This window comes from Ranitomeya variabilis, chromosome 1 (assembly GCF_051348905.1).
Source record: "Ranitomeya variabilis isolate aRanVar5 chromosome 1, aRanVar5.hap1, whole genome shotgun sequence".
Lineage (NCBI taxonomy): Eukaryota > Metazoa > Chordata > Amphibia > Anura > Dendrobatidae > Ranitomeya > Ranitomeya variabilis.
Genome location: NC_135232.1, coordinates 943,020,770 through 943,048,363, shown reverse-complemented (window position 1 = coordinate 943,048,363; position 27,594 = coordinate 943,020,770). Strand labels below are relative to the sequence as shown.

Here is a 27,594-nt window from a genome sequence, read left to right as displayed (position 1 = left end):
CCAGCAGACCAGTAACGGTTCAAGTCGAGGAAGCTACTCCTATGCCAGAACCGGTATCCCCCTTAAATTAGGAGGGTAAGTGATCTTCGTGAATGCTCAGTTTCTAAAAGGGGTTTTATTGTGTTTTTCTTAGAGGAAGAAATGTACAGCGAAAACCAGGCACAGAGTATGCCTGATCTGCTCCGTAGAACTGCCCACTACATGGGTTAAGAAACTCTGTGCCATATGCATAGAAAATACCATTTCCGAAGAGTCCCCAAGATTCGCATCCGACTTAAAACAATTAATTAAATCCCAGGTAGAGGATGCGTTAAAAAGTGCCAAAGGATTAAAGAAGCGTAGATCCAAGCATAGGTCCCCGGAGCCAAGTTTTAGTGAAGAAGATAGTGATTCCTCTAATTCAGACAGTTCACTGTCCTCTCCATCATACTCTTCTTCCTCGGAGGGGGGTAGCAATTGCTTTTCCATTGAGGAGACAGATGCTTTGGTAAAAGCGGTAAGAACTACCAAGGGACTAGTAGAGACTAAATAAAAAAAAACTGCACAAGACTTTATGTTTAGCGGTCTGGAACAAAGGAAACGTAGAGCGTTTACAATAAATGATAAAATACATGCCCTAATAAAAAAAGAATGGAAAAAGACCAGACAAAAAAAGTCCTCTTAACCCCGAAAAGGAAATATCCTTTTGACGTCCCAGCCTGTTCTTCCTGGAGTAAAGCACCAAAACTAGACGTCCCTATAGAAAAAGTGTCAAAAAAATTTGCTTTACCTTTTGAAGATATGGGGACCCTAAAGGACCCTATGGATAAGAAGGCTGAGGTATTTCTAAAAGGTTCTTGGGAAGCCGCGGGGGGGGGGGGGGGACTAAAACCGGCTATAGCCGCCACATGTACCGCCAGAGCATTAATGGTGTGGTTGGACCATCTACAGTCACAACTAAAAGATAGATCCCCGAGAAAATCAGTACTAGATTCAATCTCTTTTTCAATTTCAATAATGAAAGGAGCAGCGGCGTTCCTAGCGGACGCATCTATAGACTCTGCAAGACTGGCGGCAAGAGCCGCTTCTTTTTCAAATGCAGCTAGAAGGGCTTTATGGCTCAAATGCTGGCCGGGGGACCTACAAACAAAGTCCAAATTATGTTCCATACCCTGTGAGGGGGAATTTCTATTCGGCCCTACCTTAGATGATATCCTGGAGAAAGCGGGGGACAAGAAGAAAGCCTTCCCGGGGTTCCCTAACCAATTATATAAACGGCCCTTTCGGAACAGGAAACTCATGCGTAGAAGGCCCCCAAAAAATCAGAAAGGATGGGACGATAAAAAATTTAAGGGAAAAGGCTACTTGGTCAACAAGCCTGACACCAAGAAACAACCCCAATGAAGGTGGTCCCCAGGTGGGAGGAAGACTGGCACACTTTCTTCCAGCCTGGGAAAGAATATCAGGGAGCCTATGGACCCTAAATATAATAAAAATGGGGCTAAAACTAATTTTTCATACAATGCCGTCTCGTCACTTTGTCATGACACCGCAAAGGAAAGCAGAAGCCGAGCAGCTCAGCCTTCAAAAGGAGATACAAATGCTTTTAGCAAAGAATGTCCTACAGGAGGTCCCAAGCCAGGAGAGAGGCATGGGATTCTACTCTCCTCTGTTTCTTCGGATGAAACCGGATGGAAATTACAGGATGTTAATAAATCGAAAAAAATTTAATCAGTACCTAGTGATAGAGTTTCAAGATGGAAACAATAAAGACATGTGTGAGAACGCTTTATCCGTCTTGTTTTATGACTTATCGATCTAAAGGACGCATACTACCATGTGCCCATACACCCAGACTACCAGAAATTTCTAAGAGTGGCATTATTAATGCAGGGAGAGTTAAAGCACTACCAATACAGGGTCCTTCCCTTCGGTCTAGCCATAGCCCCGAGGGTATTCACGAAGTTGATGGCAGAGGTCATGGCTCACATAAGAGAGCAAAACATATTAATAGTTCCTTATTTGGATGACCTCCTGGTAGTTGGCAAAACTCCCCTCCACTGCACTCAACAATTAAACAAAGTAATGACATCCCTGACGAATCTAGGTTGGATGCTAAACCTAGCAAAGTCAAGAATCATTCCAACTCAAGTACAACAATACTTGGGGTTAATAATAGACTCAAACCGGCAAGAATGCCGCCTTCCAGGGGAAAAAGTTTCAAATATGGTCCAACTGATAGAACAACTCAGGAAGTCTCCAGTAGTAACTCTACGAAAAGCAATGTCCATACTGGGATCGATGACAGCCTGTCTTCCAGCAGTCCAATGGGCCCAGAGTCACACCAGAGACCTCCAGTGGGAGATCTTAGAAGCAGATTCTATGTTAAAAGGGGATTTGCAAACAATACATTCCCTAGTTTGGTGGGTGGATCCACACAATCTAACCAGGGGTGTTCCATGGGATGGCCAACATCTATAACCCTAACCACCGACGCGAATCCTTGGGGTTGGGGGGCTCATGTAGGCAACCAGGTCGCTCAAGGGCCATGGTCGGAAGAGGAAAAACTGGGTTCTTCCAACATGAAAGAACTCCTAGCGGTAAAATATGCACTCATCCACTTCCTACACTCCCTCCATTCCCATCACGTCAGGGTATTATCGGACAACAAGGTGGTGGTGGCCTACTTGAATCACCAGGGGGGGCACGAGATCTCGTATGCTGATGGAAGTAACAAAATCCATTCTATTATTAACAGAGGCCAATCTGTTGTCACTGTCAGCCCTTCACATCAAAGGGACGGAGAACCAAACTGCAGATTTTCTAAGCCGAACACAACTCAAACAGGGAGAGTGGGAGTTGAATCAAGCAGTCTTCAACCACATAGTACAATTGTGGGGTCTTCCAGAAATAGATTTATTTGCGAACAACCAGAACCGAAAGACTCGGGCCTTTTGTTCAATAGACCCACGCGGGAACCCAGTAGCCCTAGATGCCTTTTCAAATCCATGGAATTTTCATCTAGCCTATGTGTTTCCCCCAATAGCGCTAATTCCTTTAGTGTTCAAAAAAATCAGAGAGGACGGAGTGAGAGTCATCATGGTAGCTCCTTTCTGGCCAAAGAGGGCATGGTTTCCATGGCTAAGGATAATGTCTTTAACAGATCCCTGGGTCCTTCCAGAAATTCCGAACCTGCTGTATCAGGGGCCGGTAAATCATCCACAAGTAAAGAACTTGCATATGACGGCTTGGAATTTGAAAGGAGCCTTCTAATCAAGAGAGGGTTCTCTTCAAATCTAGTCTCCACTCTCCTGCTAAGTAGAAAACCAGTGACTACTAGAGCGTATGGGAAGGTTTGGCGAAGATTTTGATCAGCATCAGGTGCCAATTTATCCGAGGAAATCCCAATTCAAAAAGTGCTAGAATTTCTTCAGAAGGGGCTAGAAAAAGGCTTAGCAAAGAGCACGCTTAAAGTCCAGGTAGCAGCTTTGGGCGCCCTTTACAACTGTGATTTAGCGGGGAATCGCTGGGTAAAAAGATTCATTAAGGCTTCGATCAGATCTAGAGCAGTGGTACACCATACTACAGCTCCATGGGATTTAAATTTAGTCCTCTGCGCTAACTAAAGCACCTTTTGAGCCACTGTCACAAGCCTCTTTAAAAATAATATCGCTCAAAGCCTCCCTTCTTGTGGCGCTAACGTCGGCACGGAGGATTAGTGACATGCAGGCCCTATCAGCATATCCACCTCTGACACGCATACTAGACAACAGAGTAATCCTTAAAATTGATCCATCCTACCTTCCTAAAGTGGCATCACATTTTCATAGATCTCAGGAGATCTCGCTACCCTCCTTCTGTCCAAACCCCAGAAATGAGAAAGAGGAACATCTACACACACTAGACGTTAAGAGATGTTTAGTTCAATACCTAGCGGCCACAAGAGACTATAGGAAGGATAGGGCTCTGTTTGTGTGTTTCTAGGGTCCAAATAAAGGGCATAAAGCATCAAAGGCCACTCTTGCGAGATGGATAAGGGACGCCATCATCCTCTCGTATTCATCAAGTAATGAGGCCATTCCAGAGGAAGTCAGAGCTCATTCAACCAGATCGGTGGCGACCTCCTGGGCAGAGAGAGCAGGAGCATCATTTGAACAGATATGTAGGGCGGCCACTTGGTCGTCTTTTTCCACATTTTTTAAGCACTACCAATTAGACTCGACCCCCTCTTCAGACCTCACTTTTGGCAGAAGGGTTCTAGAGGCAGTGGTCCCTGCCTAATGTACATTATGAAATTCTCTCTGTGGTGCCGTCATGGGGTAAGAGAATATCGTAGTTACTTACCGATAACGGTATTTCTCCGATCCCAGAGGTGTATCTAGCGTTTCTGGCACCCGGGGCAAGAATTCATTTTGGCGCCACCCCCCCAAGGACATATGCCCCCCGTCAGCCCCATCATTGTCCTCTCCTCCTCCACCATCCCCATCATTGCTCTCTCCCCGTCAGCACCATCATTGCCCTCTCCTCCCCCCACACACACACCATTCACTTCTCTGCACATTCCCCTGCAGCGCGATACACACGCACACACACCCAATACTGAGCCACATACACACACACACTCACATATACACACACACATTCACACACTCACATACACACACATTAACAAACACACCTCTCCTCGCGCTCTGCCGCAGCAGCTCCATCGCCTTCCTCTGACACAGCCGGCCGCTGAATCATGACGTCATCCAGCGGCGCGTCTGTGTGAGAGGAAGCAAGAGGAAGCAGGAAGACAGATCGCTGGGCAGCGGAGCTGCAGGGATTTCTCCCTGCCCTAAGCAGCCACTCTGCAGGGGCTCCCCTCCCCCTCTGCACACATTGGGAGCAGGAACTCTGCAGCTTCTCTGTGCCGGCTGTCAGCTTGACAGTCGGCACAGAGAACAGCTGACTCCCAGACCGGGGGCGGCAGAATGCAGCCGCCGGGGGAGACACTGCGGACCGCTGAATTAGGCGGCCCGAATGCGCCCCCCTGCCCCGACCGTTGTTTCTCTCAGCTGAGTGATTCTTGCCATATTTATACGGACTTACTGTAGTTATGAAGAAGTCTGCACTGTATTGAACTGTGTGCCAACATTGCCCATGTAAAACACACCCGTTGGTCTCAAACCCGTTCTGAAAGGCTGGCGAGTACACACATTAACCCCTGACAAGGCATAACTGCTCACTGGAAGCCATTCTGACTACCTGATGAATCTGATTAATAAAATGGCAATGGGGAGGTAGATATTGGATCCAGTTGGATGAACATATAGGTGGGCTGCCCTGCTGAAGTAAATCAAATCTTCAGAAAAGATGATGAGGAAAAGGCTTTTTATCCACAATGCGTTTCAACGCTGTACCGGCATCTTTTTCAAGTGAAAAAAAAAAAAAAAAAGAATCAAAAACCAAATTAAATTTTGTTTCTTCACTTGAAAAAGACGCCGGTACAGAGCTGATATGCATTGTGAATAAAATCGTAGTTACTGACCGATAACTGTATTTCTCTGATCCTATGACGGCACCACGGAGAGAGAGGGATCCACCCTCAGGGACAGGAAACCTACAGGTGAAAAAGACGTTACCTCTCTCCCACATCAGTTGGTTTACAGAGCATTATACAGAACTTTCAGCTGCAACTCAAATGATTATGCAAACAAAAATTTTTGGACTTAAACTTAAAAGAGGCACCGTGTGGCTAATTATTAATAACTAACTAATTCTAGTGTGCACACCTAAGTGTAAAGGGAGGGATTGTACAGGTGCCGTCATGTGATCAGAGAAATACCGTTATCGGTAAGTAACTACGATTTTCTCTTTCCCCCATGATGGCACCACAGAGAGATTTACATAGATTGTACATTAGGGGGGGACCACTGCTTCCAGAACCCTTTTTCCGAAGGTGAGGTCTGAAGAAGAGATCAAGTCTAAGCGGTAGTGCTTAAAGAATGTAGAGGAAGAAGACCAAGTGGCGGCTCTACATATCTGCTGTATTGAAGCGCCGGCTCTCTCCGCCCAGGATGATGCCACTGCTCTCGTCGAATGGGCTTTTATCCCCTCTGGGACGGCTGTTCCACAGGAAGAGTAGGAAAGGGTGATGGCGTCTCTTATCCATCTCGCCAGTGTGGCTTTTGATGCTCTTTGTCCTTTTCGTGGACCCTGGAAGCAGACAAACAGAGCCCTATCCTTTCTACACTCCCTAGTAGCTATTAGGTATTGGACCAGGCATCTCCTCACATCTAAGGTATGTAACACTTCTTCCCCTTCACTTTTGGGATTGGGGCAGAAGGAGGGTAGTGAGATTTCCTGGGTTCTATGGAACTGTGATGCAACTTTCGGGAGGTAAGCTGGGTCGGTTTTAAGAATGACCCTATCATCCAGAATTTGCGTGAAGGGCGGGTATGCTGATAAGGCTTGTATATCACTAACGCGACGGGCTGAAGTTAATGCTACCAAAAGAGATCTTAAGGGATAAGATTTTTAAGGGCACCTCAGTTAGGGGCTCAAAGGGAGTTTTGGTAAGGGCATCGAGGACTAAGTTTAGGTCCCAGGGAGGAGTAGTGTGGAGGGAGATAGGCCTGGATCTACTTGAGGCTCTAATGAATCTCGCTATCCAACGATTTTTGGTTAAGTCATAGTTGTACAATGCTCCCAAGGCCGCCACTTGGCCTTTTAAAAGGTGCTGGTGGACAGACCCTGCTCCCAACCTTTCCGCAAAAACTCCAAGATTTTGTTTATTGGAATCTCCCCAGTCAAGCCAGAACTGGACACTGAAATGGATTTTTTCCATACCCTCTTGTATGCTTTAGGGGTTATAGGTTTTCTACTCTGTAGTACAGTCGATACTAAGTTTGAAGAAAACCCCCTACTGCTTAGGAGTTCCCTCTCAAAAGCCAAGCTGTCATGTGTAAATTTTCTATGTGTGGGTGATACACTGGTCCTTGGGACAAAAGGTCTGGAATGTCTGGGAGGACCCATGGGTCCGAGATAGACCTCATCTTTAGCCATGAGAACCTTATTCTCCGAGGCCAGAAAGGCGCTACCAAAATCACCCTTGCTTTGTCTTCCCGAATCTTCCTCAATACTAAGGGGATTAGAGCTATTGGTGGAAAACCATAAGCAAGATGATAATTCCAGGCTATTGTGAAGGCATCTAGAGCTCCCCCCCCCCCCCCCCTAACCCAAGGGTCCCCAAACCCAAGCGTCGATTGAACAGAAGGTTTCTATTTTCCGTTTCTGACTGTTCGCAAATAAATCTCTCTGGTTGCCTCCAGAGTTTCACAATCTGATTGAACACTGACTGGTTTAATTCCCACTCCCCTTGTTTTAGATGTGTTCGGCTTAGAAAGTCCGCTGTTCGGTTTTCTGAGCCTTTTATGTGAAGGGCTGACAGTGATTTTAGATTGTGTTCCGCTAGATGAAGGATGGACTTTGTTACTTCCATCAAAGCTCGAGATCTGGTGCCCCCCTGGTGGTTTAGGTATGCTACTACTACCTGGTTGTCAATGAACACCCTTACGTGGTGGGAACAAAGAGTCCAGAAAGTGGATTAGAGCTAGTTTTACTGCTAGTAACTCTTTCATGTTTGAGTAGACTGACTTTTGATCGGTAGACCAGGGACCCTGAGCCACCTGTTTTTGTAGATGTGCCCCCCACCCCTAAGGACTTGTGTCCGTGGTTAGGATCTTTGGTATTGATAACACCCAGGGAACTCCCCTCGTTAAATTGAGTGATTCTGCCCACCATGCTAAAGAGTGTACTGTGTTTGACGAGATGTTTAACCGCCCCTCTAAATTCCCGTGTAGAGAAGCGCCTACGTCTAAGATCTCCCATTGTAGGTACCGGGTATGGGCTTGTGCCCATTGCACTGCCAGGATACAGGCTTTTATTGATCACAGCAGGGACATGGTCTTTCTTAGGGTAGTGATCGGGGAGTCTCTCAGATGAGATACCATCTGTATCATACTCTGAACCTTCCCTGGTGGTAGATAGCATTTCTGGGCGTTCGAGTCTAGGATTATCCCCAAGTACTCCTGTACCTGACTCGGTACAACTTTGGATTTGGGTAAATTCAACATCCACCCCAGACTCGTTAGAGATCTCATGACTGAGTCCAACTGTTGTTTGCAGTGGTTGGAGGAGGTGCCTATCACCAAGAGGTCGTCCAGATAAGAGAACGAAACATCCTAATAGTCCCATATGTGGGCCATTACTTCGGCCATAATCTTTCTGAACACTCTCGGAGCTATGGCCAGGCCGAAGGGGAGTGCCTTGAACTGGTAATGTTTCACTTCCCCCTGCATTGTTACTGCAACTCAAGAATGTTCGGTGGCTTTTGTGGATGGGAACTTGGTAGTATGCGTCTCAAGTCTAGTAAAGTCATGAAACACGAAGGGAAAAGCATTTTTACACGAGACTTTATTGTTTCCAATTTGAAATGTTGGACCTCCAGACAACTGTTCAGTTTTTTTTTAATTTATGATTGTCCTGTATGACCTGTCTGGCTTCCTGCGAAGGAAGAGAGGGTAGTAGAAACATTTGCCTTTTTCCTGGTAAGGAACTTCTTGCAGGACATGTTTCCCTATCAGATTCAAGATTTCTCGTTGAAGTGCCAACTGCTCGTCTGCTGTTTTTTGGGGTGTTACTATGAAAGAATTGTTAGGAAAAGTACAGAATTTTAATTTTAGGCCTTCCCTTATTATATCCAATATCCAAGAGCTTCTGGATATTTTTTCCCAGGCCGGGAGAAAGGCGTTCAATCTTCCTCCGACCCGGGGAACACCTTCATTGTGGGTTATTATTATCAGGGGTTTTTTTTGAAGATAAATCCTTTGTTTTTATTTTTCTTTTATCTTCCCATCCGTCTTTATTTCCCTTTGGGGGGGCTTTTGTCGCTTAAACCTTGTGTTCCGAAAAGGCCGCCTATATGATTGATTGGGGAAACCGGGAAAGGATTTTTTTCTTGTCCCCCTGCCTAGTCTAAGATGTCATCCAAGGTCAAACCAAACAAGAACTCGCCTTCACACGGAATTGAGCACAATTTGGTCTTAGTCTGTAGGTCCCCTGGCCAACATTTGAGCCATAAAGCTCGTCTTGCAGCATTAGAAAAAGGAGGCGGATCTGGCAGCCAACCTGGCTGAGTCCACAGATGCGTCCGCCAGAAAAGCTGCTGCGCCTTTCATTATAGATACTGATTTTTGTATTGTTTCTCTGGAGACCTTCTCTTTTAGTTGGGAATCCAAATGATCCAACCTTTAACGACCCCATGTCTTCAAAGGGCAGGGCAATTTTTTTTTTAGAGGCCTTTGCTATAGCCACATCTAACTTTGGAGCCTAAAGGCCCCGTCTCACATAGCGAGATCGCTAGCGAGATCGCTGCTGAGTCACAAGTTTTGTGACGCAACAGCGACCTCAGTAGCGATCTCGCTATGTGTGACACGTACCAGCGATCAGGCCCCTGCTGCGAGATCGCTGGTCGTGTCAGAATGGCCTGGACCTTTTTTTGGTCGTTGAGGTCCCGCTGACATCGCTGAATCGGTGTGTGTGACACCGATCCAGCGATGTCTTCACTGGTAACCAGGGTAAACATCGGGTTACTAAGCGCAGGGCCGCGCTTCGTAACCCGATGTTTACCCTGGTTACCAGCGTAAATGTAAAAAAAAACAAACACTACATACTCACCATCTGTTGCCCGTCAGGTCCCTTGGCGTCTGCTTCCTGCTCTGACTGAGCCGCCGTAAAGTGAGAGCACAGCAGTGACGTCATTGCTGCACTCTGCTCTCAGCTCTCACTGTACGGCGGCTCAGTCAGAGCAGGAAGCAGACGCCAAGGGACCTGACGGGCAACAGATGGTGAGTATGTAGTGTTTGTTTTTTTTTACATTTACGCTGGTAACCAGGGTAAACATCGGGTTACTAAGCGCGGCCCTGCGCTTAGTAACCCGATGTTTACCCTGGTTACCCGGGTGCTGCAGGGGGACTTCGGCATCGTTGAAGACAGTTTCAACGATGCCGAAGTCGTTCCCCTGATCGTTGGTCGCTGGAGAGAGCTGTCTGTGTGACAGCTCCCCAGCGACCACACAGCGACGCTGCAGCGATCAGCATCGTTGTCTGTATCGCTGCAGCGTCGCTGTGTGAGACGGGGCCTTTAGTCCATGAGGAGCAGACTGGGTCGTCAAACGGATACGTTCTTTTAGGGGGTTAGGATAACTTTTTTTATCTGTTTTTTCCACTTCCTTTTAATTAGTGAGTGTATTCTCTCGTTTATCAGGAAGGCTCGCCGCTTTTTTTGTTCTAAGCCACTGAACATTTGATCTTGGGCTGTTTTCTTAGGTCGTTTGTCTACTAGCCCCATAGTTGCCCTGACCGCTTTTACAAGGGCATCTGTCTTTTCGATTGGGAAGCAGCTACGACCCCCCCCTCAGAGGATGATGAAGAAGAGGATTCGGAACCTGACGATTTACTTGAGTCAGATAGTTCACTCTCTGACTCATTTAGGCTAGATTCCGGGGACCTATGTCTGGATTTATGCTTTTTTCTTCCAGACATGCACAGGGCCGCCGGCGGAAGTGACGCATCACGCATGCGCACTGCGACTCGGCAGAGTCCTGCGCCGCTTTTTTCATTCAGGGTAAAGTGTGCACGTGCCGTATGCGTCGGCTTTCTCTGCTCTGCATGTCTCCGGGACCATCCGGAGAGACCGCGCTACCTGCCGTATCGAGGCCGCCGCCCACGTTTGACAGACCGCAAAGAAATGCCGGCGACTGCCGCCCCCCTCCGGTTCCAGGTATCCCTGCTGAGCACCTGTGCAGCATACATGCCGTGGCCGCCGCCACTCTTTTGCTGTGCGATTAGCGCGGAGGGCCCCCTTTCAAGTGACCGCAGCCACTATAGGGGAAAAAGTTTTTTGTTTTTTTTTCTTCTCGGGAGAAGCAGACTTGTTCCTCCTTCACTGCCTCTCCCCACTCACCCTAAAGGTCCGCGCTGACCTCATCGGTGGTGCTTCAGGGGGAAGGAAAAGCCACCGACAGGAACCCCCTGCCTACAACCGTACTAGATTGGCCCCCGGCATCCCACGAAGACTCCAAAGGTACGTGCTGTAGGTTTCCCATCAGGGACAGGAAACCAACTGATGTGGGAGAGAGGTACCGCTTTTTTCACCTGTAGGTTTCCTGTCCCTGAGGGCGGATCCCTCTCTCTCCGTGGTGCCGTCATGTGGGAAAGAGAAAAAGCCTTTTCCTTATCTCTTCTGAAGAATTCATTCACTCCAGCAGTGCAGCCCACCTACATGTTGATCCAACTGGATGCAATATCTCCTGGAGGATTTATCCACCAGCCATGGGGCAGCAGCTATTTTACTTCATGACTACATAGGAGTTGTGCCTGTCACACACCACCAGGTGAGAATAACCTAGATTTACACAACGGTGAAGGGAGAGGGGTAATTTGAAATATTTGCATATTAAACACATATTTTAGTCTGTTTCACACTTCTCTTTACTCATTGCTCTCTTACGTGTTCCTTTGTACTTTTGCTGCCATCAGTCTGAATCTACAATTTTCAAATTTCATCAAGTACAAAGAAACCCATTGCATAAACGGTGTGTCCAAACTTTTGACAGGGACTCTACATACATATGCCCTCTTGTATTTCAAGGCAATTACAGTAATATGTATATAACATGGCATGTATGAGAGCGACCGCTGTACACAAATAGCAAAGAGCACACAACCCATCTGTAAATATCTGATAGAAGAGTAAAACACAATTCCCATAAAGGCCATCTGTACTTTCAAGTAATTGTTCAGGATTAAGCTGTCCTATGCGAACATGTGGAATAACACTATTTCTAGTGTTTCTATATCCTACATTTTTGCCAGTTCTCCCTCATCAGGCTCTATATTCAAGGCCATATTTCAACATTATGTTTCACAGTTCAGGTACCGACCATGATTCTCAGACTGGCTGCAGGTCTCCTGGCACCAACTTGACAGCCTCATACATATATGTAGCGGTCATGCTCAAGACAGGAGACCAGTGTGTTTATGGGAAAAATGCCCCTTTACGTTTTTACATGACAATTACGACGTATTTGTCTAAAGATCTCTTTGCGAAGACAAGTTGTGTGTATTATGGCAGGAGGGCAGAAATATCCCTCACTAAATGAGCACAATTCATTCTAAAAACATTAAAGGTCAAGCACACGTTTCATTTTAATAAAATCACAAATCATTAAAATTTCGAACATAAAATTGTATTTACCTTTTCTTTGTCACTGTACAGTGATCGCAAAGTGTTAAAAACCGGAGGGCACCCTTTACTGAAGTTCATTCTCAAATACTTATCTAGACACACTCTGAATTTTTCACCTGAGAGAATAATTAAAATAAAAGGTATAATCATTTCAAGGAATCAAAATGGTAAAAAAAAACCCAGCCATATGATAAAACAAAAAAACAAACAAACAAAAGTCATGTGTGTCACCTGTTAAGAAGTTTAAAGGCAATCGTCTTGGCACCAAACCTCTGGGATATTTAATCCAACTGTCCTCATAGATCTTCAACCTTTCTTCCATTGTGGCTGTAGGAGGGGAGAAAGAACATCTCCGTAATAAAATACATATACACATTCACAGCAAACTTTAGCCAAAACGATCATTTGATTTGTGAAATTTAACAGCAAAGAGATTGTGCTACATATTTTACGGCCAGGTAAACACTCCTCTTACCAATTCTGGGGAGTAGTTGCAGTAATGAACCTTTTATTCTGCACCCAGTAATAGTGCTCCTCTTAGTGCAGAGTAATCAGTCACCTTTGTGTGGCAAAAAGTAAAAAATTCTTCTTGTGCTTTACCACATGACAATTATAAGTTTAAGTTCACACAAGGTGTTTTTTCAGGAATTTTTGTTCTGCAGCCAAACCTGATCTCTTGGCGGGAAAGAAGCTGCCAAAAAAAGCAGGTTTTGCTTGCGTTTTTTGCATGCTAGATTTGTCTCTTGTGCATGCTGATAAAAAAAAAAAAAAAAAATTCCTGCTCTACAGAATCAGGTTTTGGCACAAAAAAAAAAAAACCGCAGCAAAACCTGATACCTGCATTTTTGCTATTGATTTTCAGCATTTTTTTCACCATCCATTCATGTCAATGGGTGAAAAACGCTGAAAAAAAACAGGAAAGCAGTCAAATGCACTCTTGAGCAAAAAAGCAATGCAAGGCACAAAATACTGAGGGCATAAAAACAAAAGGTGTGTGCATGAGATTTCTGAAATCTCAGACATAACTGGTTCTGTAAAACGCAGCTGAAAATTTGAATAAAAAAAGATGAAAAAACGCCTACTGTGAACTCACCCTAATACTCACAGTTGTCCTCCCTATACAGATCAAAAGTAGGGCTTAGACACTTATAATGTCTCCATTCTGCCCCAACAAAGCAATAATGTCCCTGTTTTGTAGAATATTGCCTTGTAGAAGAGTTGCATTATGTGGCGACACCACTAAACAGTAATTGCCTGTGAAGTCAGTGGGCCGACACAAGGAGCGATGTAGTGATGTCATTAGGCTGCAGCGAGTCGAGCCTCTGATGTCACGTGCATGTCCTAAAGGGGCTGTGGCTGTCATACAGATAGTGACAGGGGGCCAAAGGCAAGCAACCTCCCCGTTTCACTCACACCGGGTACTAAAAGAAAGGTTAATGAGCCGATACCAAGAGAAGTCAGATATATATCATGCAGCTGTCAGGCATGCAGCCCGACAAATTAGGATTAATATCAAAAAGCTGTTGGAAATTTTAGTGCAAATCTATGAAAAGCAGAGCTAGAGATGAGTACCTCTTAATAAAGAGTATGCTGGTGTAAGATGCACCTAATTTATTAAGGCTGGCATAAAAAAATCCCACTCACAGAGTACTCCGTGTACATTCATTACATAGCCAGTGAAGAAAGCACAGACTGTGGCATTACCCAGTACTAGGGGAGCAGTGCTTCACCTTCTATGGGAGCGGTGAACCCATGGACTATGCTCAGCTCTCCAGGAGTGTGGGTAATGAATCAGTGTGCAGTACACACCTCATTCACACACTGCTGCTCCGGTATGTACAGCTTCCTCCCTCAGCAAAATGAGCACAGTTCTAACCACCCCTGCATTGTGCCTTGTGTCCTAATAGTTTTATTAGCAGCAGTGCTACAAAGACCCAGTGACCTCCGAGCACATCCTCAGAGGGGCAGCAGCCATCTGCAGTAGAGATGCTAATATATCTATAAGGACACAGAAAATCCAACATTAAGAGCAACAGTCCGGCTCACTGTGCTTGTGTGGCCATGGCTCCGCTCTCATTTGCTCAGCATTCAGCCTCACAGATATATGCATGAAGCTTAATTTAAAGATATTTGCTACCTCGGTGTATGATCACGGGCAGTCACCAGCTGGAAACAAGTCTACCAGCTTTAAAACTTACATCCACTAGAAGGATCTTCCCTCCTTCGTGGTTGAACATGTGGGCCAGTCTGAAGGTCTATAGCAGTGTACAGATTAAAATGGGTCTGGTTGTGTTGGCATAATGATGATCACTCATCTAACGGTAGTTTAACAATCAGTCTGCTTTTATCAAATTTATATAGCTAAAGGTAACACTAAAGAACTTGTAATGCACAATTAGGCACCTGCTGCAACAGCAAGGATCACATAACAGATCCTAGTGGTTTAAGCATTAATGGGCTATTCCCATCTCCAAGATCCTATCCCAATATAGTAGGTGTAATATTATAATTATTATTATTGATAATAACATTATTATTATTAGCAAATACCTCTAATTAAAAATGTAATATAGTGCATGTCATTGGAGTAGCTAAGGTATCTATGGTTATGACCACTCTTATAGTGAGTTAGTAGTTAATTGTCGTAACCATGGATACCTAAGCTACTGCAATGCCCTGCACATGGGGTAAGCAACATAGCGATGCAGAAGAAATAAACTTCCAGGGTTGCAGAGCGGAGATGAAAGAGATCCTATTCAAAAAAAAGCACTTAATCACATACAAAACAGTCCCAATTTCAAGTCCACACTCGCTGCTGCAAAAAAACCCTCATCTCTCATATCCTCCATGTCTCAACCGTAAACAACTATTCAACACTTTCAATTATATCCTCTGTACTCCAGCACCTACTCCCTCTTTCTCCTTTGCCTCATTCTTCAAGCAGAAGATTGACTACAGAGAAAACTTTGGCCTTAAGAACCCACAGCCTCTCCTCATAACTACTCAATCCTCTTGCTCCAAAATCAGCTTCTCCACCATTACAGAAGATGGTTTGCTCTCTACTCTCCAGATCACATCTTATCATCTGTGCACTTGACCAAATCCTGTCCCACCTCATCCCAACCCAAATCCATCTCTTCAACCTATCAGCAACAACTGGTTTCTTTCCCTCACACTTAAATATGCCTCGATCACAACCATCCTCAAAAAGCCCTTTCTCGACCTGTTGCCCCATATCACTTCTCCCCTATGCCTCAAAACTACTGGAACAGCATGTCCATCTTCAGCCTTCCTCCCACCTCTCTTCCTTCTCCCTCTTCGACCGGTTAAAATCTAATTTCCGACAGCATCATTCAACCAAAATTACCCTAACTAAAGTCAACAATGACCTACTAACCACCAAAGCCAAGCGACATTACTCTGTCCTCCTACTCCTGAACCTGTCCTCTACCTTCAACACAGTAGACCATTCCATTTCCTCATCTCTTGACATTACAGCCTTGGCCCCATTTTGGATCTCTTTATATCAAACAGACCGGACATTCAGCATCACACACACACACACACACACACACACACACACACACACACACACACCACCTGATAATTACCATCTTGTCCCCTGTCAGTGTCCCCCAGGGTTCAGTTAAGTTCTAGGACCCCTGCTCTTCTCCATCTACACCTTCGGCCTGGGACAGCTCATAGAGCCCCACGGCTTTCAGTATCATCTCTATGCTGATGACACACAGATCTACATCTCAGGACCCAATGTCCCCTTACTAACCACAATCCCACTATGTGGTTTCAATTGTGGTTGATTTCTAAAACTTAACAAGGACAAAAACAAAAATTCTGCTCACGCTCCCCAGTCCCGCAAGCTTGAAGCATCAGGGTAACCCTTGACTCTGCTCTCTCCTTCAAACCACATTTACAAGCCCTTTCCACCTCTTGCTGACTCAAACTCAAAAGTATTTCAGGGATCAGTACATCTTTAATCAAGAATCTGCAAAAACACTAGTGCATGTTCTCATCATCTGCCACCTCAACTAGTGCACCCTCCTGCTCTGTGGCCTCCCTTCTAACACTCTTGCACCTCTCTAATCTATTCTAAACTCTGCAGCCTGACTTAGCCACTAATCCACCAATCCCAACGCACTTCACAGGCCTCTCCTCTTTGTCATTCACTGGCTCCCCATTGCCCAGAGACTCCAGTTCAAAACACTAACCATGGCATACAAAGCCATCAACAACCTGTCTCCTCCATACTTCTGCAACTTAGTTTCATCGTACTTACTTACATGCAACCTCCGATCCTCACAATATCTCCTTCTCGATTACCCTTTTATCTTCTCTTTTCTTGTATAAATACATACAAGATTTCTCCTGTGCATCCCCCATCATCCGGAACGCTCTACCCCAACAAATCAGACTCCTGCCTACCGTGGAAACCATCAAAATGAACCCGAAGACCTAACTCTTCCGACAAGCTTACAACCTCCAGTAACCCTCGCTCCACCATACTGTTGCACGACCAGCTCTCCCCTCACCTACTGTATCTTCACCCATCCCTTGTAGACTGTGAGCCCTTGCGGGCAGGGTCCGCTCTCCTCCTGTACCAGTCGGTGACTTGTATTATTCATGATTATTTTACTTGTTTTTATTATGTATACCCCTATTCATATTTAAAGCGCCATGGATTAAATGGTGCAACAATAAATGGTGCAATAATAATAATAATTAGTGACAAGACTAGTCAGTCTGCGCTGCCTCCGCCGAGCACTGCTGGAGGTGATTGGCACGTCTTTGCCTCGTGCGTTCATTGGGGGAAACCTTTCAATCACCTGCAGCAGCGTTAGGAAGAAAAGACTGAAATAGACTGGAGAATCTTTTAAGAGTCTCTGGAATAATACTGACTTTAGCTATTTCACACAATTGTTTAAACAACTGTATGGGTTTTGATCTTATCTTTTTATCTATGGAATTTTAACCTTACTAGACCTTACCGGGCTTAAGAGCCTTCTCTAAACCTTTATAATACGCCCAGTTCTCTGGGCTTCTGTCCAGCAAACCTCTGTAGACATCTGCAGACTCTTCAAGGCGACCCAAACGAAGAAACAAGTCACCTGAAAAAAAATGAAAATTAAGAAATATATTGCCACAAATATACTGTATGGCAAGAGCTACATGGCGACTTCAGTAATACAACGTTAAAAATCAATATGTGGCAGTGATAAATAGCTAATGATGGATTATGTGGTTGGACTGCGACATGCAAGTTAATGTGCCTAACATGACAGTCAACTAAAATCCAAATCTGTTGGATTTTAAATTTGGCCACATTACCTATAATTGGTTAACAATTTAGCATAGATCATTATCAGAATGTCTCAAGTCCAAAGATGCCTTTTTGCCCTAGCACAGTTTTGTGATAGAAGAGTCAATGTAAATGTCACTAATAATAGACAATACAGTATACACAGAACTATTTACATGCTCTAAAACATGATACCTTACAATATTAGTCATATACATATTGTACCAGTAATTACAGAATTATAAACACACAAATTGCATGCTATACAAGTACCTTTTGTTTCTTCCACTGCCAGCTTATCACATATTTGCTTTTCATAGGTGCAGAGGTGATGCAATGCCTCCTTGTACAGCTCAGCTTCTCGGAGAACCTGGTTCTGGTAGAGCAGCAGTTCACTATACTCATAGTCAACTTTGTCCGGTGAGGTCTACAGAGGACAAAGCAGAGGACAGGCACACCGGCCTTTAGATCAAAATGAAGCATAGCGAGACCCTGCTCTTCCACTAAATACCCAGTAGAATCCCAAACTCCAATTCAAGAAATTGTAATATATAACGAAAGTCTTGATCTTTATATTTAGTCAATCATTTTTTATGTTAGCAATTGTAGTTTGCATTTTTTTTATAACGACAGCCCGGTTGTGGAATGGCACTGTTGTCTCCAGTAATTTAGTACCTATACAGAATGGGCTAAAACTTCATATAAACCACACTGTGGAAGAGTGAAACTTAAAGGAGTATTCCAGTAATATGACAGTAATATGACAGTTATCACACACCACAGTAACCACCGACCGACCAAACCGCTACATGACCAGCTCTATCCTCACCTACTGTATTCTCAACCATCCCTTGTAGGTTGTGAGTCCTCGCGGGCAGGGTCCCCTCTCCTCCTGTACCAGTTATGACTTGTATTGTTTAAGATTATTGTACTTGTTTTTATTATGTATACCCCTCCTCACATGTAAAGCGCCATGGAATAAATGGCACTATAAAAATAAATAATAATAATAATAATATCACCTATCCACCGGATACGTGACAACTTCTGATCGTGAAGGGTACAGCTGCTGAGTATCACCATATTGAATGGAGTGGCTATATGCATGCTCGTCTGCAGTTATAGCGTTTATAGGACGGCTGGAGCACGTCGACTACAGCGCTCAGCTTTCTTTGGCAATCCCATAAAGAGTTAATGCATTGGTGACCAAGCATGCCCACTGGCACACCATTCAGTGTGGGTGGCTGAAGAAGTCCTTGTTCTGCAGATATGAGATCCCAGTCATTGGATCCCCACTAATTTAGGAGTTACCACTAGATAAGGATACTCAATTTGTGGCCAGGTCAGTAACATGTGGATGTTGGACGGAAGGCCTGCATATTTCCTTACCTCCAGCATTGACAGATCATCTTTTGATTAGCTGGGCTGACACTATGTCATCATTATGGCATGATGCTCAGACAACGTTGCGCCAGTCTCGGCTAATCAAAAGAAGAGAAGAGAATGGCAATAGCTGAGGAGGTCCGCAGGCCGTCTGTCCAGCAGCCACAAATTACTCAACTGGCCCTGTGGACCGGTGTCCTGCAAATCGAGTCTCCAGTCTCAACTTATCACTGATCCTGTGGGCAGGTCCTGCTACATAGGAACACAATATACATAGGATCTTCTCTCTCTATGTAGGACAAAACTTCGCTAATTTCTCTTTACAAATCTTTATTCTAGTTGAAAGGAAACACTTGTGAACATTGACAGTTATTTTTTAAGCTAATTCCTAAATAATCGACATTATAAACAGCTTTCTACAACAGTCTACACAGCACCCTTGTACAAAAAAAAAAAAAAAAAAAAACATTTACAGCGCACACTGAAATAAAACAGGGTCTTCAGTACATATTGCAATACCCTATTGCATATATAAATGGCTGGACATGAACAAAAAAAAAAAAAGATATTAGTGGGCTTTTTCAACCCTCTGAATGGAACTTAAAGACCAGCCAATTTTTTCACCTGATTTTGCCTCTTCCCTTTTAGCAATCATTTTTCTCCATTTACAAGGCTGTATGAGGCTTTGCTTTATGTGGGACAAATTGTAATATTTTAGCGCTGTTGTGGAGTACACATACCGTAAATTACTGTGAAATTTCTGTAATTTTTCTTTGCAACACAAATATTAGTTTATGTTTACACCTAACGTGGACATATTCTCCACATATTATGAGCATGTAGATACCTAATATCATTTGTTATATATGCAATAAAATGTGTTATATATAATAAAAAAAAGTTTATTTTTTGTCGTTCAGACATTACTTTTTTTGGGGGGGGGGGAATTGATAGCGATATCGTTGTTTGACACACAGCAGCGATCAGGATCCTGCTGTGATATCGTTGGTCGGAGCTAGAAGTCCAGCACCTTATTTCGTCGCTGGATCTCCCGCAGACATCGCTGAGTCGGCGTGTGTGACGCGTGCCGCGCTTAGTAACCCGATGTTTACCCTGGTTATCATTGTAAATGTAAAAAAAAACAAACACTACATACTTACATTCCGGTGTCTGTCGGGTCCCCCGGCGTCCGCTTCCCTGCACTGTGTCAGCGCTGGCCGGCCGTAAAGTAGAGCACAGCGGTGACGTCACTGCTCTGCTTTAGGGCCGGCGCTTACAGAGTGCAGGGAAGTGGACGCCGGGGGACCCGACAGACACCGGAATGTAAGTATGTAGTGGTTTTTTTTTTTTACATTTACAGTGGTAACCAGGGTAAACATCGGGTTACTAAGCGCGGCCCTGCGCTTAGTAACCCGATGTTTACCCTGGTTACCCGGGGACTTCGGCATCGTTGGTCGCTGGAGAGCTGTCTGTGTGACAGCTCTCCAGCGACCACACAACGACGAAACAGCGACGATGCAGCGATCGGCATCGTTGTCTATATCGCTGCAGCGTCGCTTAATGTGACGGTACCTTAAGTTGTTGATCGCTCCCCTTTCTCATACTAAAAAAGTTAAGTTGCTTACTGCATCTTCAGATCACTGGGATTGAAACGATAAGCTACCTGAACACTATACCAAGGGCTCATCAGGCAAGGCCAGGAATAAAAGATCTGACTTCTCTATGGGCTCTCTGACCACCAGAACCACTCTCAGAAGTCTCAGCAGAGAAGTTTAAAAACATTTAAAGATCAGGCAAGAGGTTATAAAGACGTTGATGAAAGAATTCCTTTTCATACAAGGCCAGCTATCTATTCAGGACAGCAGGCAATGCGGATGTAAAGAAGTAACAGTCATTTACCTGTTGAGTTTTCCGAAACTCCTCAAGAATCTTTGCTGCCATCTCATAATCCTCCAGCAAGTGGTATGCAATCGCATATCCAATCCAGGAGGCTCTTTGCGCAGGCCGGAGCTGCAGCAGCTGATACCTTGTTTCCTGAAAAACATTTTTATATTAAAACACTACTTCAAAATCTTCATTATACAGCACAGTGCATATGTCGCAAACAGAAATAGCAGGAATAGTGCCAAGCTAGAAAATCAGAGCACAATTTAGCTTGGGTTATACATAAAACACTGCACCGATGTTGGATAATATGCAGGAACGGGGGGGTACAGTGACATGGTCTATGGCAGCTTCTTGTAAGGCAGATCAAGCGATTCCTTTAGGCCAATCGTGCAAAAGATATGCACTGATTTACATACTCTGATAAACTTCAGTTTATCACAAACATAGAACATTTTTTAACTAGTCTCAACTTTCAAAGTCACTTACAAGTAGAGGAAAATTGCACATACCCGGTAACCCTCCAGGTCCCTCATCTGGATCTGAAGCAAAGAAAGGTCCCGAAGGATCTGTAGATTGTCTTTATCCCATTTCAGAGCATTCCTGTAACACTTGATGGCTTCATCATATTTTTTATCAGATCTTTGTAATAACCCATACACATGCCAGCCTGGATGAGCAAAGTTGAGGCAAATAGGACTCAAAATTCGCACAACATAAAATAAGTGCTACAATGAGACTATAGAAATGGGACGCATTGTATAAAGAACGGCTTTATATATATTGTGTAATCCCACTGTAAGCTTGAAAAGTTATCAAATAATAGGAAACTAGAAAACTAGCCTCTAAATGGGTTAGGCTACTTTCACATTTGCGTTTGGAGCCGCTGCGAAGGGCTGTGGACTTCCTCCGTGAAGCCCCGCCCTCCGCCGCTAGCTCCGCCTACTTCTGCATGCGGCCGGCATGCGACCTGGGTACCTATATTTAACATTAGGTACGCAGGTCGTGCCGCAGTATGCGGATGCTGCCGCATGCGTCGTTTTGACGATGCGGGAAAAAAAAAATTGCTACGAGCTGCGTCCTACGCTGGTCTCCGCATCGTCAAAACGACGCATGCGGCAGCATCCGCATACTGCGGCACGACCTGCGTACCTAATGTTAAATATAGGTACCCAGGTCGCATGCCGGCCGCATGCAGAAGTAGGCGGAGCTAGCGGCGGAGGGCAGGGCTTCACGGAGGAAGTCCACAGCCCTCCGCAGCGGCTCCAAACGCAAATGTGAAAGTAGCCTTACAGGGACTAATGAGATCATAAATACAGCACGTTATGGGAAATCTCTCAGCAAGATCAGCCCCCTTAAATAGTTTATATGGGCATGCACTGTACATTATTTAAAGATACACTGAGTTTTCACTCAGAGGGAGGCGCTAATAATGGAAATAAAGTGCAAAGGTGAAACGGCAATATAAAGATAATCTGTCATGTAAAATAACGCTATTAACCTGCAGATATGGCGTTAAGCTGCATATTAAATAGCGTTCTGACACTGCGGCACCTGCACTGAGGGCTCCGCTGCTGGGAGGAAATTATCTTTATTCCTTCCAGTGGCATTTGGTTTCCAGTCATGAGTGTTACCGGCATGGTTTCAGTCTAATGCTGAGGCTGCTGTCAGTCAGTGCCGGGGGAAAAGTTACAGCTACCACTCTCGTTATACACTATGTTCCAAATTATTATGCAAATGATATTTTTCTCGGACTTTCCTAAATGGTCGGTGCAAATGACAGTCAGTCTAATAAAAGTCATCACCCTTTAGAGTATGCATTGAATTTTATTGAAGAAACCTCCCAATGATAACCGTATAATCTCCAAAATGAATAAAACTCAAAATGCACTGTTCCAAATTATTAGGCACAGTAGAATTTCTAAACATTTGATATGTTTTAAAGAACTGAAAATGCTCATTTGTGGAATTTGCATCATTAGGAGGTCACAGTCACTGAACAAAAAAGCTATTTAACTCCAAAACATCCTAAGGGTATGTCTCCACGTTCCGTACGGCCGACGGTATCGCTGCAGCGGCGAAGCCGCTCGGCGCTAAGCCCCGCCCCCTTAATGGGACGCGATCATGCCGGATGTGTTAACTCTTCACATCCGGGATGATCGCTCTCTCCCATAGGGCCCTGTGATATGCCTTGCGGGGACGCTGCGTCCCCGCAAGGTGTACGGGCATGCTGCGATCTGAAAAGACGCGCAGCATGTCCGTAGTCGCAGGGCCGCCGCGTGCGGGTTTCCACGCATAGTGGAGACGGGATTTCATCAAATCCCCTCCACTATGCAGGAACATCTGGACGCTGCTTGTTTGACGCTGCAGCGCTGCGCAGCGTCAAACAAGCAGCGTTTCCTGAACGTGGAAACACAGCCTAACAGGCCAAGTTACATGTTAACATCGGAACCTTTCTTTGATATCACCCTCACAATTCTTGCATCCATTGAACTTGTGAGTTTTTGGAGACTTTCTGCTTGTATTTCTTTGCCTCCAGAGCTGCTGTTTTGATGTGAACTGCCTCCCACCCTCATAGATCTTTTGCTTGATGATACTCCAAAGGTTCTCTATAGGGTTGAGGTCAGGGGAAGATGGTGGCCACACCATGAGTTTATCTCCTTTTATGCCCATAGCAGCCAATGACTCAGAGGTATTCTTTGCAGCATGAGATGGTGCATTGTCATGCATGAAGATGATTTTGCTCCTGAAGGCACGTTTCTGCTTTTTATTCCATGGAAGACAGTTGTCAGTCAGAAACTCTATATACTTTGCAGAGGTCATTTTCACACCTTCAGGAACCTTAAAGGGCCCTACCAGTTGTTTCCCCATGATTCCGCCCCAAAACATGACTCCTCCACCTCCTTGCTGACATTGCAGCCTTGTTGGGACATGGTGGCCATCCACCAACCATCCACTACTCCATCCATCTGGACCATCCAGGGTTGCTCGACACTCCTCCGTAAACAAGACTGTTTGAAAATTAGTTTTCATGTATGTCTGGGCCCACTGCAACCGTTTCTGCTTGTGAACACTGTTTAGGGGTGGCCGAATAGTAGGTTTATGAACCAAAGCAAACCTTTGAAGGATCCTACACCTTGAGGTTCGAGGGACTCCAGAGGCATCAACGGCTTCAAATATCTGTTTGCTGGTTTGTAATGGCTTTTTAGCAGCTGCTCTCTTTATCCGATGAACTTGCCTGGCAGAAACCTTCCTCATTATGCCTTTATCAGCACGAACACAACTGTGCTCAGATTCAGCCACAAATCTCTTAACAGTAAGATGATCACACTTAAATTTTCAAAAAATATCTAATGTTTTCATCCCTTGACCAAGGCATTGCACTATTTGATGCTTTTCGGCAGCAGAGAGATCCTTTTTCTTTCCCATGTTACTTGAAAACTGTTGCCTGCTTAACCCCTTCATGACCTTGGGATTTTCCGTTTTTTTCGTGTTAGTTTATCGCTCCCCTCCTTCCCAGAGACGTAACTTTTATTTTTCCGTCAATTTGGCCATGTGAGGGCTTATTTTGTGCGGGACGAGTTGTACTTTTGAACGACATCATTGGTTTTAGCATGTCGTGTACTAGAAAACGGGAAAAAAATTCCAAGTGAGGTGAAATTGCAAAAAAAGTGCAATCCCACACTTGATTTTTGTTTGGCTTTTTTGCTAGGTTCACTAAATGCTAAAACTGAGCTGCTATTATGATTCTCCAGGTCAGTACGAGTTCATAGACACCTAACATGACTAGGTTATTTTTTTATCTAAGTGGTGAAAAAAAATTCCAAACTTTGCTAAAAAAAAAAAAAAAAAAAAAAATTGCGCCATTTTCCGATACTCGTAGCGTCTCCATTTTTCATGATCTGAAGTCGGTTGAGGGCTTATTTTTTGCGTGCCGAGCTGGCGTTTTTAATGATAGCATTTTGGTGCAGATACGTTCTTTTGATCGCCCGTTACTGCATTTTAATGCAATGTCGCGGCGACCAAAAAAAACTTAATTCTGGCGTTTCGAAATTTTTTCTCGCTACGCCGTTTAGCGATCAGGTTAATGCTTTTTTTTATTGATAGATCGGGCGATTCTGAACGCGGCGATACCAAATATGTGTAGGTTTGATTTTTTTTATTATTGATTTATTTTGATTGGGGCGAAAGGGGGGTGATTTAAACTTTTATATTTTTTTCCCAATTTTTTTTTTTTTTTTTGCCATGCTTCAATAGCCTCCATAGGAGGCTAGAAGCAGGCACAACGCGATCAGCTCTGCTACATAGCAGCGATCTGATGTTCGCTGCTATGTAGCAGAAATGCAGGTGTGCTGTGAGCGCCGACCACAGGGTGGCGCTCACAGCTGCTGGGAATCAGTAATCATAGAGGTCTCAAGGACCTCTATGGTTACTATTCAGAAGCATCGCCGACCTCCGATCGTGTGATGGGGGGTCGGCGATGCGATCATTTCCAGCCGCCCGGCCGGAAGCGGTAGTTAAATGCCGCTGTCTGCGTTTGACAGCGGCATTTAACTAGTTAATAGGCGCGGGCAGATCGCGATTCTGCCCGTGCCTATTACGGGCACATGTCAGCTGTTCAAAACAGCTGACATGTCCCGGCTTTGATGCGGGCTCACCGCCGGAGCCCGCATCAGGCTTCTGACCTCGGATGTACTATCCCGTCCGAGGTCAGAAAGGGGTTAATAATGTGGAACATCATTTGTAAGTAGTTTTCCTTTAATTATAATCACCTGGAAAACTAATTATCACATGTGTTTAAGATTGATTTCAGTGATCCATTGAGCCCTGAGACATAATGCCATCCATGAGTTTATTTGAAAAACAAAACAATTACATTGTTTTGACACTTAAATCCAATTTGCATAATAACTTGGAACACCGTGTACACATAACGATGACTGAAACCATGCCAACGTGACTGAAAGAGGAATAAAGTTCATTTCCTCCCAGCAGCGGGGCTTTCAGTGCAGGCGTTGCACTGTGTCAGAACGCTATTACCCTCCATATTAAACCCATATCTGCAGGTTAAAGGGAACCCATCACCAGGTTTGCCCCGTATGAAATACGGCCATCACCTTCAGTTCTCTTATACAGCATACTAATATGCTTTGTGTATACCCTCGATCCAGCCTTACCCACCAGCGGGACAGTCGCTCGTCCTGGTCTGGCACGTCCCTTCTTTCGATGCCATCCTCTTTTTAGGCTTCGATACAGCGTTTCTCGGCATTGCACTCCTGCGCAGGTGTACTTCTCTTCCCTGACTACTGCAATGAGCATGTTCTGGGGCTCTTTGATCTTTTCTGGCACATGCGCATTACAGTACTTAGCTCTGCCCTAGTCAGGACAGAGAAGTAAGCCTGCCCAGGAGTGCGATGTCGGGGAGACTGTATGGATGACGTAGGGATTCATCATCCACACTAAGCAAAGAAGGAGGACAGCATGAAACGAAGAAGAGAAATGCTGGGCTAAAACCAGCGACACCCTTCGTACAAGCGTTTTTCTTTTGTTGCAGGCAGGATAGGGGGGACATCATATTAGAATGCTGTATATCAGGGCTGAAAGCTGGTGGCCATATCTCATATGGGGCAAACCTGGTGACAGGTTCCCTTTAATAGCGCTATTTTACATGTCTGGTTCCCTTTACAGATCCCAGCCGTTCATTCTCATCAGTCAAAACCTGCAGGCCGGCAGGACATCAAGCAAATTAGACACAATCCTCTTTTAAGACAGCAACTTCTTTATTTCAAAATTATAAATATCCACATAAACAAAAGTCAGAGTTGAAAATCTATGTGTTTCAAACTTTAACACTTCTTACTCATAGTAAGCCAAAAAAAAACCTTTCAAAATGCATTGGCAAGAGTCTAAAACATGGAACTTTTCAACTCTGGCTTTCATCTGTCTATTTGGATATTTATCATTCTGAAATTAATAAGTTTCCACTTTAAAGAAGAACTGGATTACAGGAGGGAATTTATTTGTAAGGATTGAAGTAACAAAACGCTGTGTCATGGGGTTAAGTGCAGTGGGTGTGAAAAAAAGTACTCATCGGCTCAACTGCATATTGGGAAAAACATGGATTTCTCTGGATTCAGGCAACAGAAGTTGATAAGCAGTTACCAGTGTACATGGCTGCAAATATGATGTGTTATCTTGGACTTTCTTCATACAAGGTAATTTAATTAAAGAGTTTTTACTTTTCATTATCTCATTCTCAGGGAGATATATGTCCAACTCATAGATCTTAACAGCTCATTTTCATATTATAAAAACGTGGTATTATTTTATTCAACATTCTATTATCTAGATCTTATCTAGATGGCTTAGGAGGTTGATCCTACTAACAAATTCCCTTTAAGTTGTTAAAAATAAAACTCAAAAAGTTACTTTTTTGGTTACCAACTAGTGACAAACATCCAAATCTCATCTGCACAGAACACCATTCACATATTGCTTTTTGCAGTTTCACACCTACATTATAGAATATGAAAATGCATAAAAGGATACAGACATGACTTCTGAGGTCATTCCTTAGTCCACGGCGCACAAGATCATAAGCATCTTCTTTCTTCCCAAGACAATTTAGAGTCAGTCCTTTCATTGCTAGTGTTTCTATAGGGGAAAAAACATTATGTGGATTCACTTGTAAAAATACCTAAATGCCAATTACAATGAAAAACTGGATTGACAACAACTCACCA

General features: G+C 44.3%; 1 protein-coding gene across 3 annotated transcripts in view; it reads right to left on the bottom strand.

The window, feature by feature from the left end:
- NAA15 (N-alpha-acetyltransferase 15, NatA auxiliary subunit) overlaps positions 1 to 27,594 on the bottom strand; it is a 95,189-nt gene that overhangs the window by 44,575 nt on the left and 23,020 nt on the right. For all 3 annotated transcript variants that reach the window (XR_013219872.1, XM_077279191.1, XM_077279192.1), the window contains exons 3-9: positions 27,401 to 27,505; positions 21,364 to 21,521; positions 20,867 to 21,001; positions 17,858 to 18,011; positions 17,274 to 17,393; positions 12,502 to 12,597; positions 12,280 to 12,386 (exon numbers count right to left, since the gene is read on the bottom strand). Coding sequence is in view for 2 of the 3 variants with exons in the window: in XM_077279191.1 (XP_077135306.1) it covers positions 12,280 to 12,386; positions 12,502 to 12,597; positions 17,274 to 17,393; positions 17,858 to 18,011; positions 20,867 to 21,001; positions 21,364 to 21,521; positions 27,401 to 27,505 (875 nt within the window). In the remaining variant the exon portion in view is untranslated. The remainder of the gene's footprint in view (positions 1 to 12,279; positions 12,387 to 12,501; positions 12,598 to 17,273; positions 17,394 to 17,857; positions 18,012 to 20,866; positions 21,002 to 21,363; positions 21,522 to 27,400; positions 27,506 to 27,594) is intronic.